The sequence below is a fragment of the Penicillium cosmopolitanum genome (assembly GCF_028827165.1).
Source record: "Penicillium cosmopolitanum strain IBT 29677 chromosome Unknown utg000009l:1.0-9042332.0:1.0-9050551.0, whole genome shotgun sequence".
In the NCBI taxonomy this organism is placed as follows: Eukaryota; Fungi; Ascomycota; class Eurotiomycetes; order Eurotiales; family Aspergillaceae; genus Penicillium; species Penicillium cosmopolitanum.
In genome coordinates this window covers 7542347-7557353 of record NW_026622679.1, presented here as the reverse complement: position 1 = coordinate 7557353, position 15007 = coordinate 7542347, and the positions used below count along the sequence as shown (strand labels likewise).

The window sequence follows — 15007 nt, the reverse complement described above, 5'->3', positions numbered from 1 at the left end:
TTCCCATTATGGAGTAGCTTGAGCGCGGTGTAAGCCTTGGAAGTTGGAGGTTAATTATAAGTAGTGAGAAGGAATGGCGGAGTATCCCAGTACTAGTAGTTTTGTGTACTCGCAAAATGTGAAGAAGAGAGGAGAGCCCCTCATTAAGTGAAGAACACATCACGTGCATCACGGCACTAGTTCAAAATACGTTTGCAGTATCTATACGGTCATGACATTGTATTTAGCCCCAAACATGAACTACTGTGCAGTATATCTAACGAATGTGCTACTAGTCGTCTAAGCTGTCCCACATAAAAGAAAGAACGCCCGATCCCAAGCCACACTTCCTGTCGGAACAGAGGAAGCTACCTAGGATTAAACTCTCAAGAAACAAAGAAAGTGGTTCCATTAAAGCTCCACCACTGAACCCAGAAAGAGATGACTAAAATATCTAGCACGAGCATAATAATCGTCACTCCGCCCTTGATACCAGAAGCAAGAGGGCTGGTCCAGATGGGTGCCAAGGTGACGCTCAAAAGTACAACACTAAAAATGAAAAAGATGAATATTTTCCGCGCCCAGGGTGGAATACTGAAAGTAGAGATGATCCACTTTGGTAATGCGGATCGGAATCCCGAATCAGAACGGTGCCAGAACGGAATTCCGACGCAGCTGACTACAATCAAGATGACTGCAATAGTGACAGCACCTTGCGTGCTGGAGTCTAGATCTCGTGTCCAAATAAGAGCGAGTGGTGTTGCCGATACTGCCCCATTCAACAGGACAAACAAGACTACGAAGCCGAAAATTCCCCAAATCTTCCTCGTTATTCTGGAAATCCATCGGCGAAGTCTTTTGGCAGCTGGGCGAGGCCTGCTTCCCATCCATCGGATAGCGAGGAGAATAGGGATTGACCGGGTTGGTGTGGGAAGACCATGACTGTCTGCATACTTCTGGATCTCACTCCTCGTAAAGATTTTCAGATAGACGAGCCATCGGCTACGCATTGTGATTCGCATTAAGTATGCAAAAGCTGTTACGACGACCGCAACGATAAAAAAGGAACGTAATGGGACATGGTCGGCAAACGGTTCGACTTGCATGCCGAAAACAGAGGTAGCAAATGAGAGTGGAATGAAGATAAAAGCAAGCTCTGTCAATCTGCTCACAGCTCGTGCTTCATCAATGGAGCGCCGGCTATCCAACAATCCCATATTGGATGTCAGAAGAGCGGATGTCCGTCGAAGTCGCTCAGCCGCTTGATTGATTTCCTTCAAAATTTCCCGAAGATCTTGGGATTTTTCCGTCTTATTGGTCAAGTTAGCCTCAGTGGTTGTGTCACCATGAGGATCTAGCAGAGCAATGAAACCAAAGAAGGGCTTCATGGAGGCTCTAAGCTCGGGTAATTCTCGTTGGGCTCGACCGATGACCCGACGCCATGAAGATAATCGATCCTCCATCATGGCATCGTCAAGAATTCCTGTCTCCACTTCGTCAAAGACATGATTTAGCTGCTTGAGAAGTGACAAAGTATCTTGCTTGATGATTTGGAACAGCGGCTCAGCTAAGTTGAGTTGTTTTGTGTTTTTCTCTAGCCCACTGCATATTGCGTCCGAAGTCGACTTTGGAGAGGTGAGATTGTGTCCAAGAAGCTTGGCTGTCGATTTTGATCGGAAAACTTGATCTAGATCAACCGCGACCTTGTCTCGAGGTACAATCTGCTTGATAATGACCTTGTGGGAAGAGGCGTCCGTGAGGCCCCTGTTAAAACCAGAGTCACTCCTCGTAGTATCGCGCTCTCGTTTAAGCATGTAACGCCGCGCCCTCTTCCCCGCTCCAGATTCCTTCTCGGCTTGGTCGGGCCTTTGGGGCCGTCTTTTAAGAAACGAGCGCTTTTTCCAGGGCCGAAAGTCATCCCAAGGCATAGACAAGATAGTATCCCCAACAATGCGGGGTGGCCTCTCATAAAACATCTGGGCAAGACCCTTTTCGGCTAGATCAGTATCTGCCTCGGAGACATCTGTATCATGATCTCTGGTCTCGGATGCTGAATGATCCTCTTTCACCTGCGGCAAAGGGTCCGAGAGAATGATAACTGCATGATCGGTCAGTTCTGATTTACAAATAGCTTTTGTGGTCAGCATGGCAGCTTACTTATATCACAGTCACGACCCGTCAAGGTTCCCTTCCAGACTGTCAGCCTCTCTTCCAATCCACACTCTCTTTTCGTATTTGCTGTCTTTCCTGGGTCTGTCCACAACGGCCAATCCGACCGAAAAATGTTTGTGGAAACAGTCGTGGTAACGGCACCATAAGGGGTAAAATGCTCCACCCCCATTTGATTGTCCTGTTCGGGGTCGTCTTCATCACCTGTTTCACTGACAGCTTCAACCCTTTTCGTCATGCGAGTACTGGCTTTCACAAGATCTTTCATGCTGCGACTCGAAGAATACATGGGCTGTCGAAAGACGGGCCTGATCCACCTCATTGAGAAATATGACTTTTCCAAAGAACCCGTCGCCCATGACCGAGAAGGCATCATGTTATAATCTGCACCCGCATATCCCGAATTCAATAAGTGTTCTTCAAAGAATTCAGGATTGATACTAAATGTCTCCCCAAGCGAATGGATTGTTGATGTCGACAAATCCTCCACAACAAGAAGTCTGAGATGGACATTGGGCGGCGGATATCCAAGATCTGCTATGCGTCCAGAAGATTTGATATGAACCGCACTGGACCTGGAACTATCGGTGTAATCGTAATAGATAACTGAGGCTCTATTGTGACGCGAGTCTTTGCCGACATTCCCGTCCTTGATATGATCCAGAGATCTTCCCGCATTTTCAATGATTTTGTCATAAGTTAACCGGGTTGTTCGTTTCTTCTTCCGGGTATGAGGCCTTCCTGTCCTTACTGTACCCACAAATACGTCCTCTGCTTGTTGTGAACTCGCGGAGGATAGCACCGGCCCCAGAAGTGGAACCATAGATGGTATTACCGGTCCATCAGAGTGCAAAATGGCCTCCAGAGAATCGTTCGTCATGTTGAGACCAGAAAGGTTCGCATTGACTGTAGAAGACGATGCATGGGAGTCTGGTAAATGGATTGCCTCAGGAATCTCATTGTGATTCCATGGATCGTTGCGTAGCACATCTTTTAGCGAGATTGCAGCGTCGCTTGCTTCACTAGGTTCTGGGCTTTGCTCCTCGGTCGTCGACAATCTGTTTCGACTTGAACGGAGCGAGTTGGAAGGTGCACGGTGCTCTGACCCTTGCAACCAGTCCAGGAGACGGGCATTCTGTTCATCTGGGCTCATGACACGGATTGGAGGCGTGGGTGATGGGCCGTATTATCGCCATGCTCTTGGTGTGCTCAGCTTTGGGCAGAGTCGGCTCAGTTGAAAATGGGGTGGGTAGTGTTCCCAAACAGGACTAGCGATGTTGTCCCACGATCACCCCTCTTTTTCTTCATCAGCAAGCACCACATAGTACACCATCTTACATGAAATTGAAATTGACTTGCGTTCACCTAAAGCCTAGAGTTTTTTATTCATTATTGCATACATACATCCGGACATAATGTGACAACGAATAAAATTACTCCCTGCAAGACTCAACCATGGAACCAAAGCCTTCCCGAGGCTTGACCCACATGGTTGAAACAACATAAAAAAGGCGCCATGAAACCCTACAGTACCAATATCTAATGCTGCTTAGTAGGATCTAGGATAGGTAATAGTGGCTCGCAGGACAGTAAGTTGCATTATTTATTAGACTACCGACTGTATAAATCATACTCATACAAAGACAAATTGCAGATGGGGAAATCATAAACCAGAAAATCAAAAAAAAAAAGAGTCAAACTAAGTAGATACTGTCAGAATGAAATAGATGTGCGAAGGTAATACCAAAAGTGGCACATGTCGTATATGTGGATGCCACGACAAATGTTTTCTTCGCACGCTGTACTTTCATTGCGTTGCTATTTTTAACCGATTCGATCAGATCCGTTTGTGACATGGGTAGCACCGTTGGTGTGAGTGGTACCATTAGTGGTTGTCTTAACGCCATCGCTGAGGTGAGAGGTCTTTCCGTTGACAAAAGCCTGATCAACCTCATCGGAGAAGCCACGGGATGGGTAGCTGTCCACCTTGGTGCCGTTGGTAGCATTGGCAGCAGCGCCAGAGACACCCGCAGCAGCAGCAGTGCCGGCGGCACCACCACCCACAGCAGCACCTGCAGAGGCAACGCCATCCGCGGTGGTGTGGGTCTTGCGAGTGACTGGACCTTGGGAGGGGATGTCGCTAGACTCAGAAGCCGCACCGATGCTGAAAATGGGTGACTCCCAACGGTCTCCCTTGCTGGCAAGCTCGGCATACTCAGTAGCTTTGTTTGAGATACCACCGGGCAGTTTGATGTCGGGGAAGATAGATTCATTCAGGGTCATGACGGTTTGAACCTTGGTGTCGCGCTTGACAACTCCCTCGGCCTGCTTAGCCTTGGCCTGAGTGCGGGCACGAATGGCATCGGCATAGCGGGAGAAAATGCTGGGAGCATTCTCAGGGTCCTCACGCGCAGCCTCCTGGGCCTTCTTGGCTTCGCCGTGGATCTCTTTGGCAAAAGCATCGCCATCAGCAAATGCCTGGCGAATCTGTGCCTCGACGACCTTCTGCAGGGCGGGACGAACCACGCGGAAAAGCATAGGCTTGAAGGTGGCAAACAGAGCCTTGTGGTTCGATTTCTTCAACTTAATGTCCATGTTCTTGATGCTAACAGAAACCTTGTCAAGCTTGACGAAGTTCTGCTTGTCATTCTTGTCAGCTGTGGATGCCGCAATCTTGAAGCTCAGACCGTCGCCACCCAAGATGATGTCCATCACGCCAGTATCAGTGATCGAGGGGAAGCCTTGCTTCTTCTTGATGTGGTAGCTGACATCACGAAGATCGGCCTGGATACCGGATGCAGCGATCATGATCTTGTTGTTCCGCTTGTTGGAAACCTTCTTGCGGCCCCAACGGAAGTAGTTGTCGCTACCAAACTCGATAACGTTTGGCATCAGGTTGTCGCTCTCAATGACAAGGTTCTCAACAACGACATCCACCATCGGGTCAGAGACCTCGATACGAGGGATGGGGATGTAGCGGACATTTTCAACGATGCCGGGCAGAATGACATCACGAATATCCTTGAGCAGGTGCTTCTTGAAAACAACCTTGCCCTCAGTGTCACGGCCAAGATCCTTAAACAACTTCTGGATCGACTGAGCGAGAGCGTGGTTCTGGGGGTCCTTATCAAATTGCTCGGCAAGGAACTTGATCTCGTCGACAATGCGATCGGTGTGGGAACGGTAGCGCTCGCGAAGAAGGTAGCGGCCCTTGTCGTATAGCACATTCCATTCGCGGTTGCTCTCTTCATCCATGATAAAGCCCTGCTCGCGCAGACACTTACGAATGTAAGTATCGATGTTCGAGAACCAGCCACGGAGCTCAGGATCCTTATCAGCATCACGGTAAATGTTGTTGAGCGAGTCGAAGAAGTCGGCGAGCGAAGTGTTGTTGGCGAAACGCTCGATCAAAGTACGGAGGTTGTACTCCACGGCCTTGACGCTGTCGGTGCCACGAACATCGCGGACGGCATTGCCGCTCTCGCCGGTGGCGGTCTTGGTGTGGCCGGCGTACTTTTCAGCCATGGTCAACAAGGTCTCGATGGCTTGCTGGTCTGTATCACAGGTAAGTATTTGAATGTGAGAGATATGTATCCTTCCTTTGGAAATTCTTACAATCAGCATGGCCCTGGACCTCGATGATCATCTTCTTGAGACGCCAAATAGTCTGCTCGCGACGCTCTTTCGGGATCTTATCGGCCAGATACTCCTTGGTCTGGCTCGCCAGCTTCTTGCGACGGCTCGCCTCTGATGGGGTAACAGAGGAAGCATCACCGGCAGTACCGGTCTCGGATTCGGCAATCGAGGGCGACCCGACGCTAGACTTGTCCTGCCAAACGTGTTAGAGCTGTCTGGGGCGTTCTCGAGTTCAACATAGCTTACAGTCTTATTCTTCTTGAACTTTCCCTTGATATCATCCTTATTGATGTTGGGCTTCTCGTGCCAGGTGTTCTCTTCCGCAGGCTCATCGATCTGGGCAAGCTTTTCCTCGGATGGGCGAACCTGGTTAGCGGCCTTCTGGGAAGCGTCCGCGGCGATGTCACGAATCAATACGGTGGCATCGCTCACTGAAGATTGTTAGGAAGAACTGAGACCATCTGCCAACGTGTCAAAACTCACAGATCTTGCGGAACTCTCCATTTGTGATGAGCAACGTGCCGAGAGTCTTGAGACCATCAGCAGCCTTGCTTGCATCTTGTTTTCCATCGTCCTTAGTCACGGGGACATTGGGAGCCTTCGCATCGCCCGCAGTGATCTGCTGGGCTTGCCAGATAAAGTCCTGAAGCAGCTCGCCGTCGTTCTTAGACAACAACAGCTTCTTGGATTGGTCGATGACATTGCGCAGGTCCTTCACAAGGACCTTGCCTTCGGCAGACAGCTCCTGGTTCGGGGAAGAGAGAGAGCCTTGGAGTTCAAGGCGGAGTTGAGGGCAACATCGCACTGCTTGTTCTATTGCGGTGCGAAGGAGTCATGTTTAGTATGATGTTCAGTGACGGGATGGGATGGGATACCAGCGAAACTAACCGAGGGGAGCTTGCTATTCTTAAAAGCTATATGGAGGTCATGAGCGACTGCGATGATTCACAAATGATGGATTGTGGAGGTCAACTTACCATGGAAGATTCCAAACAATTGAAGCTTCTGGTTGATATCCTGGGGGCGACTTCTTATCAGTGACCTCCTCTAGCAACCGCCACACTCTGGCAAGAGGAAGATGCTGCATACCTGCTCCTTTTGCTTCACGTCGGTGGGTTTGTTGACAGACATGATGGGAAAGAGTCGTGACAATCGTGTAATAAGAAGGATCGAACACCGACAAACGGCAGTAGAGTAGTAATATTACTGGGCACGAGGTCAGCAAGCGAGATCGGGCCTGTCAGGACTGCAGGATTGCTCGTTTGCAGCAGTAACAAACCATCAATTGCTTACCAGAGTGATTGGGAAATTAGGAATTATTGGAAAGGGGGAGTGGTAGACGATCCCTTGGAATAAGAAAAAAACAAGGGGTTGGGGTATCACAAGAATGAAGGGGAAATATGGGGGGAGGGGAGGAGGAGAGAGGAGGGGAGGAGGCGAAAGAAGGGATGACGAAGTGATTAAATATGAGCTGTAGGTAGAGCTAGCTGGTGTGGTGGTATGCTAACGGAGTACTGCTACATACATAGTGTTACTCGTACTTACTAGTCAAGCTCTGTACTCCAAACGATCCCTACTGGAGGGAGGAGCAACGCAGGTTCCTTCCTTGACGCAACATGTGACGTCACGTTGTCGCTCTTTCGCGGACTGCGATTCCCCCAATTGTCCAGTTGGTGTTCAGTTGTGTCCAGATTGTGCCATTGTCCACCGTTTTCATTCTTTTTACACTCCGTTATATTCAATGATCTTGTTCTGGCTCTGGCTCTGGCTCTGACTCTGGCTCTGACTCTGGCTCTGACTCTGACTCTGACTCTGACTCTGACTCTGACTCTGGCTCTGGCATGAATTCGGCATTGATGTCCCCAGTGGAGAAGCCTACCTCCATAAGGCTGTTAGGATTTCCAGGCTCCTGGGATCGAGTCATAGACGCCACTAGTCTGGCTAGTCTGTCTGACCTTCTCTGCGTTAATCCACATCGAGCTCCCTGATCTGCAAAACTCCTGCTTGAGCTCCAGTCTTGGCACGCACGCGCGCTCTGCGTGGCTCCACGGTCTCAGGTGGGTCCCAGCCAGCTTCGACAATGTGTGGTCCTGAAACCTGGATGATCTGAGATCCTCCGCATCAACTTGACGTCAATCCTGCGTCGTTTGAGATGACATGGCACCATCCAATATCCTCCCGTCTGATGCATTCAATCAATGCCGCGTACCACCTAAAACAATTATTGTGTCGTCAATGGGATCTCTGGGATCTGCTCCCCTTTTGACTCCCCTGCGCCTGAACTATTGATTTCGGCTGCGCCTGCTCCTCCCAGCGATCAGCATGCGACTCCTGCGCTCCCGCTCCTTAACTTTCTGGTTATTTGAATACAGCCACGTAGAAACCGATGTGGGCTCTTCAATAGTGCTCTTCTCGTTCCTTAACACTAAGGTAGAAATGCCCAAAAAGTACTAAGTACGGAGTAGATCAGAACATCTGTGGCTACCGGGGCTGTACAGTGTACTTTCGCGGCGTTGTCCGTTCTTCGGAGATCTCTACGAAATTCCTTCCTGGAACGGTTAAGTCTTCCTGGTTGACAAATTTTTCAATGTTGCTCTCCAAGGTTCTGCCAGGTGGGTTGAGCTTGGGTAAAGCTCCCATTATCCACAGCGGAGTGCTTTCATCCTCCAGAAGATCGATGTCTCCTTTTCTTTTTTCTAATTCCCGATTCGGCATTAGCCTCTTTCATTTCTATGTACAATGAGATCAGGGCATAACGAGCTCCGTGGAGCAAGATCGCCCGTTCTTTGCAATTTCTCGAAGATACAATCAGGCCACAGAATTACATGCAGATGAGGATCCGCAAACAATACTCTCGGGGCTACTCCGTAGACAGTCATATGTTGATCGGTCAAAAATCTTACACACTATCCATCTTCCAGCCCAATCCCTTCAAGCCATCTTTGCAGGCGATTTCCTGCATGACATGTGATCCCTCACTACTGGCCGTGCTTGGACCAGTACCGCCCGGCGTCCTCAACCACGCGCCTCTCCCATCCCTCGCTCGTCAATGGCCCTATCACCTCTACCTGAGTTTGCCCGGCCACAAACACATCGCGACAAGGTAGGTCCAATGTGAGGTTTTCTGGATTTCCTGCTCCTATCAAGCCTTGGAGTGTTTTCTCCGAGGCAAGATACACCAGTCGACCGATATGCGCCCAGTAAACGGTTCCCGCGCACATGGCGCAAGGCTCCCAGGTCGATATCATGGTGCACCCGGCGAGATACTCCCAGGAATAGTTGTCGGCAGCATTACGGGCAAGTTCGCATTCCGCATGGCGAACGTGCGACAACGACAGCGATGACATGAGCTGTGTCGTGTTATCCGGGGCTAGCAAGATGGCCGCGAAGGGTCTCTTCCCATGTATATCTTGGCCGGATTGCTGGAGGGCCAAGCATCGAGATGCACCCTCATCGAGCTGTGCAGGGGTCAATGGGGAAAGAGTGACGGGCGCTGTCATGATATCTGCTGTCAAGGCCAGGGCTGAGGCTGAGGAAAATGAACTCGATGTTTAGGGGTACTGATTGTTGGATACAGGCACAAGATATATTGGCATCACGTAACTCTCATCAAACTTGAAGCATGCGGCGGCATCCGACGATAAGGGCGGGGAAATGCTTCCCCTCACCCGATAGACATCAATACCACTCAGCAATTTTTACTACACTCGATGGAGGATTAGTAGTATAGGCCTGCTTGCCTCCAGGAATACCATCAACTTGAAATCAGGGCGAGTCATGATCTGTGGTTTGTTTGTTGACTTGCCAAGGCTAGCCCAGGATATATCCAATTGAGGCATGATGCATGACTGGAACGGAGTTGTCGTTCTAGCCAACTTGAAGGTTATAACCTTGAATAGTACTCTATTCCTGTTGAATGATTTCTCTCGCATTCGACAAAAACCTTCAAGTTGTAGGTGCTGACTTCAATTTGGCACACCTATATTGTCTTTATCTAGGCAAGCCTCAAGAACGAAGATTGAAGCATGCAGAAAACTTGAGACCCTGCAACATTAATCTCCATATAATGCGAAGGCTTCTATATTTTGTCCACGGGCCGGGGGAATGATGTAGAACCACACAGGGTCAACTAGCCGCAGACAATGAAGTCACTAGAGGAAGGCCAAGATATGCCAAATGAATGGAGATAATCAACCCTACGCCGGGAGCTAGCTAACGTATGGCATTCTCATTGGCACTTTTTGTGAATTGATTGATAATAACACTTTGGAGAATCATTGTAGAAGTCAGCCTGGCAAGAAGCCGGTGGCTTTGCTAGGGCCCAAGCTCATGTGGAACCAGCTGCAGATAGACCAACACCATGAAAGCCTATCAATGGGCTAGTTCCTCAAAACTACATGGAACAGCAGGCATTGATATGAGACAAGGGCTACTAATAATGCCTAGCATGTTAGAGGTTACTAGGTAGAATTTTTCTGTTGCCTTCCCGAATGGATGTGCTTGTTCATTACTAGCATAGCGCATAAATGGTCGGTAGCCAGTCCCGCGGCAGCTGGAAGAAAAGAAAAGAAATCTAAATATATACATGATGTATTTCGCTTCAAGTTTATACAAGGTCGTTATAGAGGATTATTTACATTAAGTTCATGATCGCAGTACGCTCCGATTCGAATCAGGCGTTGCAGTTTCACTCACGCGCGGATCCGAAGATAACTTCGATGACCCACGCGTCTGCTGCAGAGCAATGTTTTCCGGGTCATCCCATATTCGCGCCTGGCTGTCGCTATCCGCCGGTGGCTGGTTGTTGGGATTGTGGGAAAGATCCACGAAATCTGACAGGTCGGTCGGGGCGGAAACTCCGCTGCTGCCGAACTTTTGCGTCGTGGCGTCGACCAGTTTGCCTAGGATGGCGTATTCTAATTTGAGTTTAACACTGTAGGCGAAGGCTTTCAGAGTAACGTGGACATCGAAGAGACCGGAGTATTGGACGCCAATAATTGCGGCGTCCATGCAGATCATCGCAAGATTGACCACCAATAATTGGACCAAAGTGCCCCGGTAATTGCCTCTGGGGCGGAGGTTCAGTAGTCGCACTGCTTCCCAAGAGTATATCATAGACAGTATGGCTTCTTGGACGGAGAAGGCGATCAATTGGATGCGCTCGAAAATATTGAAGCCTGGTGTGAAGAGGTCGGCTTTATTGGAGTGGCTGCCGAGTTCGAGGACGGATGCAGGGATGTGGAAGATTATCGCATCGACGATTATCATGGCGAGGGTCCAGCGAAGGACAGTTGGGCTATGTACGACTAGATGCAATCGTGACCAAAGAACCAGCGATTGACCGGTTACCATGCAAATCCAGGCAATGAGCTCCATCGCCACGGAGAAATAGCTGTCGTAGACATCGAAGATAATGAGGAGGTATCCCAAGCCGAAAGGGATGATGCTGATTGAGGAGATGAGGAGGCACCAAAAGTAGCAGCCGCCATAGCGTTTAAAGGTGGTGAAGCAAAGGACGATAAGCTCTAATGCGTTGTACCAGGCGATTGCGGTGAGACATGCAACGGCGGTACGCTCAGCAATATTTCCAGTAGATGAACGTGCGGCTAGGCCGTAGTTACTGCCGGAGATGTCGCTGCTGGACATAAGGGCATATTCTCTGGCCGCGGTCGAGTGTCGAGAAGCGTAGGTTGGGAGGTTGGAGGTTACAGGAGATTCATCGAATTTGTACCCAAGTCAATGGCGGCTTAGACGGCGGAGTAAGCGGGATGCTTAGGGTAGGATTAGACGAGGTTTATATGTATAGACAGGTAAGATATAAGATATATGTGGGGTTGGATGTGTATAGGAAGAAGGCTAGGAAGGCATCAAGCAAAAGAGAGACGCAAGTGAGATGTGAGGCAAAAAAGGTACAGGAGGCGGCGGAGAAGGCGAGATAATAACCGACCCCGTAGTCGATATGCCCTGAAGACCATTGGCCTAGAGAGTTCATTTTGTGGAGACAAGCAATGGAGGCGACCCGAGAACGAAGTGCGATAGGTGAACCGCGTGAGGGGAACCCAGCCATTTGGAAAGGTTAATTGCTTTGGCCCCGATAACGGTGGCGTCTGCCGTCCAATTGGGAGAGACTGCATTGGGGAGATGTCTCGTGTCCTCGATCCCTTTAGATGGGCCAAGGTGTTCGTGATATTCAGTATGGGACTGGGTTCAATTCAAATCCATGACGAGTACTCCGTACTCCGTACTCCGTAGACAGGGTTCTCACTCTCATTCTCAATTCCTACAGTAGTTCTCATGTGAAAGCATTGAGTGGTGTCATTTTTGACCAATAAGCTCCCAGTGCTCACAGAGATAAGGGATGTTTCCATGGTCCCCAGATTATTGTTGTCCGTTAGTAATATAGAACGGAGTGAAAGTTTTACTAATTCCAATTTTTGTGCCTTTACGCCCGACGGGCACGTGAGGGCGGTGAATGATACCGATGTCTATTGGGCCAACCTGAGGAACCACTGGCACCTGCCCGGGGGTACGAGTGCTATCCTTAACATCTTCGTTGCCCGGGGTAGCTTTGGCTTAGACTTTCTTGGACCATAAATTATAATCCCTCAACGCACGGCTGATAGGATCCGGTAGGGATGACCATGGGCGAGACGTTTTACACGGCGTGAAGTCGGACTCCGGCCGAATTCTAATATACTCCTGACATTTAATCTTCGGCCATTCCACGGTAAAACTTCGTAGAAGGTTGATCGAAGCCCAAATATTTTTCCATGAAACCTAAAATTTTCGGTTTGCGGTTCCTACGTACCACAGCCTCAACCCCGTGATGTAATTGATGTTGAATTTACTGATTGGGATATGTCATTCATTGTCGTCTAAAACCTCGTATCAAAAGTGTCCTCTCTATCATATAAATCGCGGGAATATAGTATCCGTATCATGTGCAGATGGAGAAATTTGGAAAATGCAATCACTTTCCTTTTTTCTTCATCCAGCTCCTTTTTTCCCCTCTTACGGGGCTTTCACGCTGTAGCATGTTTGAAAATAGAAATTGCAGAGAAGAACAGTCACTACATCTGCTCAAAGTACTTCTCCCAGCCCAAATCGCGCATTTTGGTGCCCTTCTTCTCCATGTTCTCAGCGCGTGCCTCTTCGGCATAGGCCTCGACCTTGCGCTGAATGGCCGGGTCGAAGGAGCCCAGGATGCGGGCTGCCAGAAGCGCCGCATTGATGCTGTTGTTGATTCCCACGGTTGCCACGGGAACACCTGTTAGAATTCTGATTAGTATTCGTCTATCAAGTCAAAGGAAACGGGAAAACTTACCACGAGGCATCTGGACAATGCTGTAGAGGCTGTCGACCCCATCCAGAGAGCTTCCCTTGACGGGAACTCCAATGACGGGAAGAGCAGTGTGAGCGGCAGCCATGCCAGGAAGATGAGCGGCGCCACCAGCAGCGGCGATGATGACCTTGATACCGCGCGACGCGGCCTCAGCCGAATACTCCGCCATGTAATCAGGGGTTCGGTGAGCAGAAGTAATCTCGACAGCGGGCTCGATACCAAAGTAGTTTTGCAGCAGCTTCAGACCGGGCACAAGTGTCTTCAGGTCACTGTCGGAGCCCATGACAACTGCAACTTGGGGCGCGGGCTTCGAAGGACCTGACTTCTGTGCCTTGGTCTTGATATCAGTACGCTGAGCCCGCATCTCATCCACGACGTCGACCAGAGGCTGAATCATCGTTTCGGCCTCGTGCATGGTAGCAGCAGTTACTGTGATGTGTCCCATTTTCCGGCCAGGCTTGGCGGCTCCCTTGCTGTAAAGGTGGATGCTGGCATTAGGGATCGAGAGAGCATGCTCGGCCGCCTTCAGGTGAGAGTCGGGGGTAGCACCACCGATAATGTTAAGCATGACAGAGGGTTGACGAATTTCAAGACTCTTGGCGGGGATGGGAAGGTCCATGATGGCGCGAATGTGGCTGTCAAATTGTGACAGAGCACAGCCCTCAATGGTGTAGTGACCTGAGTTGTGAATGCGGCTAGCAAGCTCGCACAGCATGAGGCTGTTGTCTTCAAGAAGGAACATCTCTACGCCGAAGGCACCCTTGCCCTCGAAGGCAGAAACGGCTTTCCGTGCAAGAGCCTGCGCCTCCTTGTTGATGGCTTCGGGTACGTTGCGAGCTGGCGCGTAGACCAGTTTGCATATTGAGTCCTCCTGAACCGTCTCCACGGTGGGGTACGACAACACCTCGTCCTTGGTCTTGATGACCATGACGGCCAATTCCTGATAGATGATTAGTTACTAGTTCTTTGAAATAACATAGATGTAGGCATAGTTTGGGTAGTGCGTACCATCTTGAAGTAAGCCCACTTCTCTGCGTACAAGGGCCGGTCCTTGAGAGTCTCGAGAGCCTCGGGGATATCGGCCTTGGAGTTCACGCGGAAGTTACCTAGTAAGAATCGTCAGAATCCTATTGGAAACCAAAGGATTTTTGTGCAAGGACACCTACCACGTCCATCGTATGCCATTGTCTTCGATTTCAACATCATCGGATAGCCCAACTGCTCTCCAACCTGAGCCAACTCCTCCGGGGTATTCTCGACCAATTCACGGTGGTCTGCCATGGGGATGCCGTATTTGCGAAGGTGCTCTTTCTGGTTGAACTTGTTCTGAATTGTGCGAATTGCTTGCCAACTAGGCTCGACTCGAACCTCAGAGGCGACTTCCTCGAGGGCGTAGGTATCGACATGCTCGATTTCGGCGGTCATAACGTCGCAAGATTTGGCCAATTGGCGAACGGCTTCACGTTCCTTGAATGATCCTGTCACATGGCCATCGTGGAAGCTGATCTGCTTGGCTGGGGAGTTCTCAGCATCCAGGACGTTGGCCTGGATGTTCAACCTGTTGCAAGACTCAACAAGCATGCGGCCCAGCTGGCCGCCGCCAAGAATTCCCACCTTGGGAGAGTTCCACATTGTGTCTGAGGGGTCGAAGAGAAGGTATTCGGGAGGTTGATGGGAGATTCCAGTCGGAACAGGCAAAAACCTGGGGGGAAAGAGGGCGCGCAAGACTCATCGACTCATTCGTTCCTGCCCCGCCGAAAATTGGAGAGTCACGTGTTGCGATTTGCCCCGATAATCGCTATCGATAAGATTCAAGTCCTGGCCAATCAGAAGCTTTCTACGCCACCGCCCCATTTATGGTCGACATCCCATCGCAGCTTG

The 15007-nt window shown here is 49.9% G+C and overlaps 6 protein-coding genes across 6 annotated transcripts; all 6 read right to left on the bottom strand.

The window, feature by feature from the left end:
- Window positions 1–365: 365 nt before the first annotated feature.
- Window positions 366–3301, bottom strand: N7509_010910 (Mg2+ transporter protein CorA-like/Zinc transport protein ZntB; the record flags this gene model as incomplete). The annotated part of the gene is made up of 2 exons (XM_056635547.1): window positions 366–2077; window positions 2137–3301. The coding sequence occupies 2 exons, from the start codon at window positions 3299–3301 to the stop codon at window positions 366–368; spliced, it is 2877 nt and encodes a 958-aa protein (XP_056486167.1).
- A 671-nt stretch (window positions 3302–3972) lies between these two features.
- Window positions 3973–6915, bottom strand: N7509_010909 (uncharacterized protein; the record flags this gene model as incomplete). Its single annotated transcript, XM_056635546.1, has 7 exons — window positions 3973–5702; window positions 5764–5977; window positions 6031–6215; window positions 6268–6529; window positions 6673–6698; window positions 6762–6801; window positions 6874–6915. The coding sequence occupies 7 exons, from the start codon at window positions 6913–6915 to the stop codon at window positions 3973–3975; spliced, it is 2499 nt and encodes an 832-aa protein (XP_056486166.1).
- A 607-nt stretch (window positions 6916–7522) lies between these two features.
- N7509_010908 (uncharacterized protein) lies at window positions 7523–7708 on the bottom strand (the record flags this gene model as incomplete). Its single annotated transcript, XM_056635545.1, has 1 exon — window positions 7523–7708. One exon carries the CDS (start codon window positions 7706–7708, stop codon window positions 7523–7525), a length of 186 nt encoding a protein of 61 aa, XP_056486165.1.
- A 1054-nt stretch (window positions 7709–8762) lies between these two features.
- On the bottom strand, window positions 8763–9284 carry N7509_010907 (nucleoside deaminase; the record flags this gene model as incomplete). The annotated part of the gene is made up of 1 exon (XM_056635544.1): window positions 8763–9284. The coding sequence occupies one exon, from the start codon at window positions 9282–9284 to the stop codon at window positions 8763–8765; it is 522 nt and encodes a 173-aa protein (XP_056486164.1).
- Window positions 9285–10428: 1144 nt separating this feature from the next.
- N7509_010906 (uncharacterized protein) lies at window positions 10429–11430 on the bottom strand (the record flags this gene model as incomplete). The annotated part of the gene is made up of 1 exon (XM_056635543.1): window positions 10429–11430. One exon carries the CDS (start codon window positions 11428–11430, stop codon window positions 10429–10431), a length of 1002 nt encoding a protein of 333 aa, XP_056486163.1.
- Window positions 11431–12854: 1424 nt separating this feature from the next.
- Window positions 12855–14758, bottom strand: N7509_010905 (phosphoribosylaminoimidazole carboxylase ADE2; the record flags this gene model as incomplete). Its single annotated transcript, XM_056635542.1, has 4 exons — window positions 12855–13051; window positions 13109–14066; window positions 14135–14232; window positions 14293–14758. The coding sequence occupies 4 exons, from the start codon at window positions 14756–14758 to the stop codon at window positions 12855–12857; spliced, it is 1719 nt and encodes a 572-aa protein (XP_056486162.1).
- Between the last annotated feature and the right edge of the window lie 249 nt (window positions 14759–15007).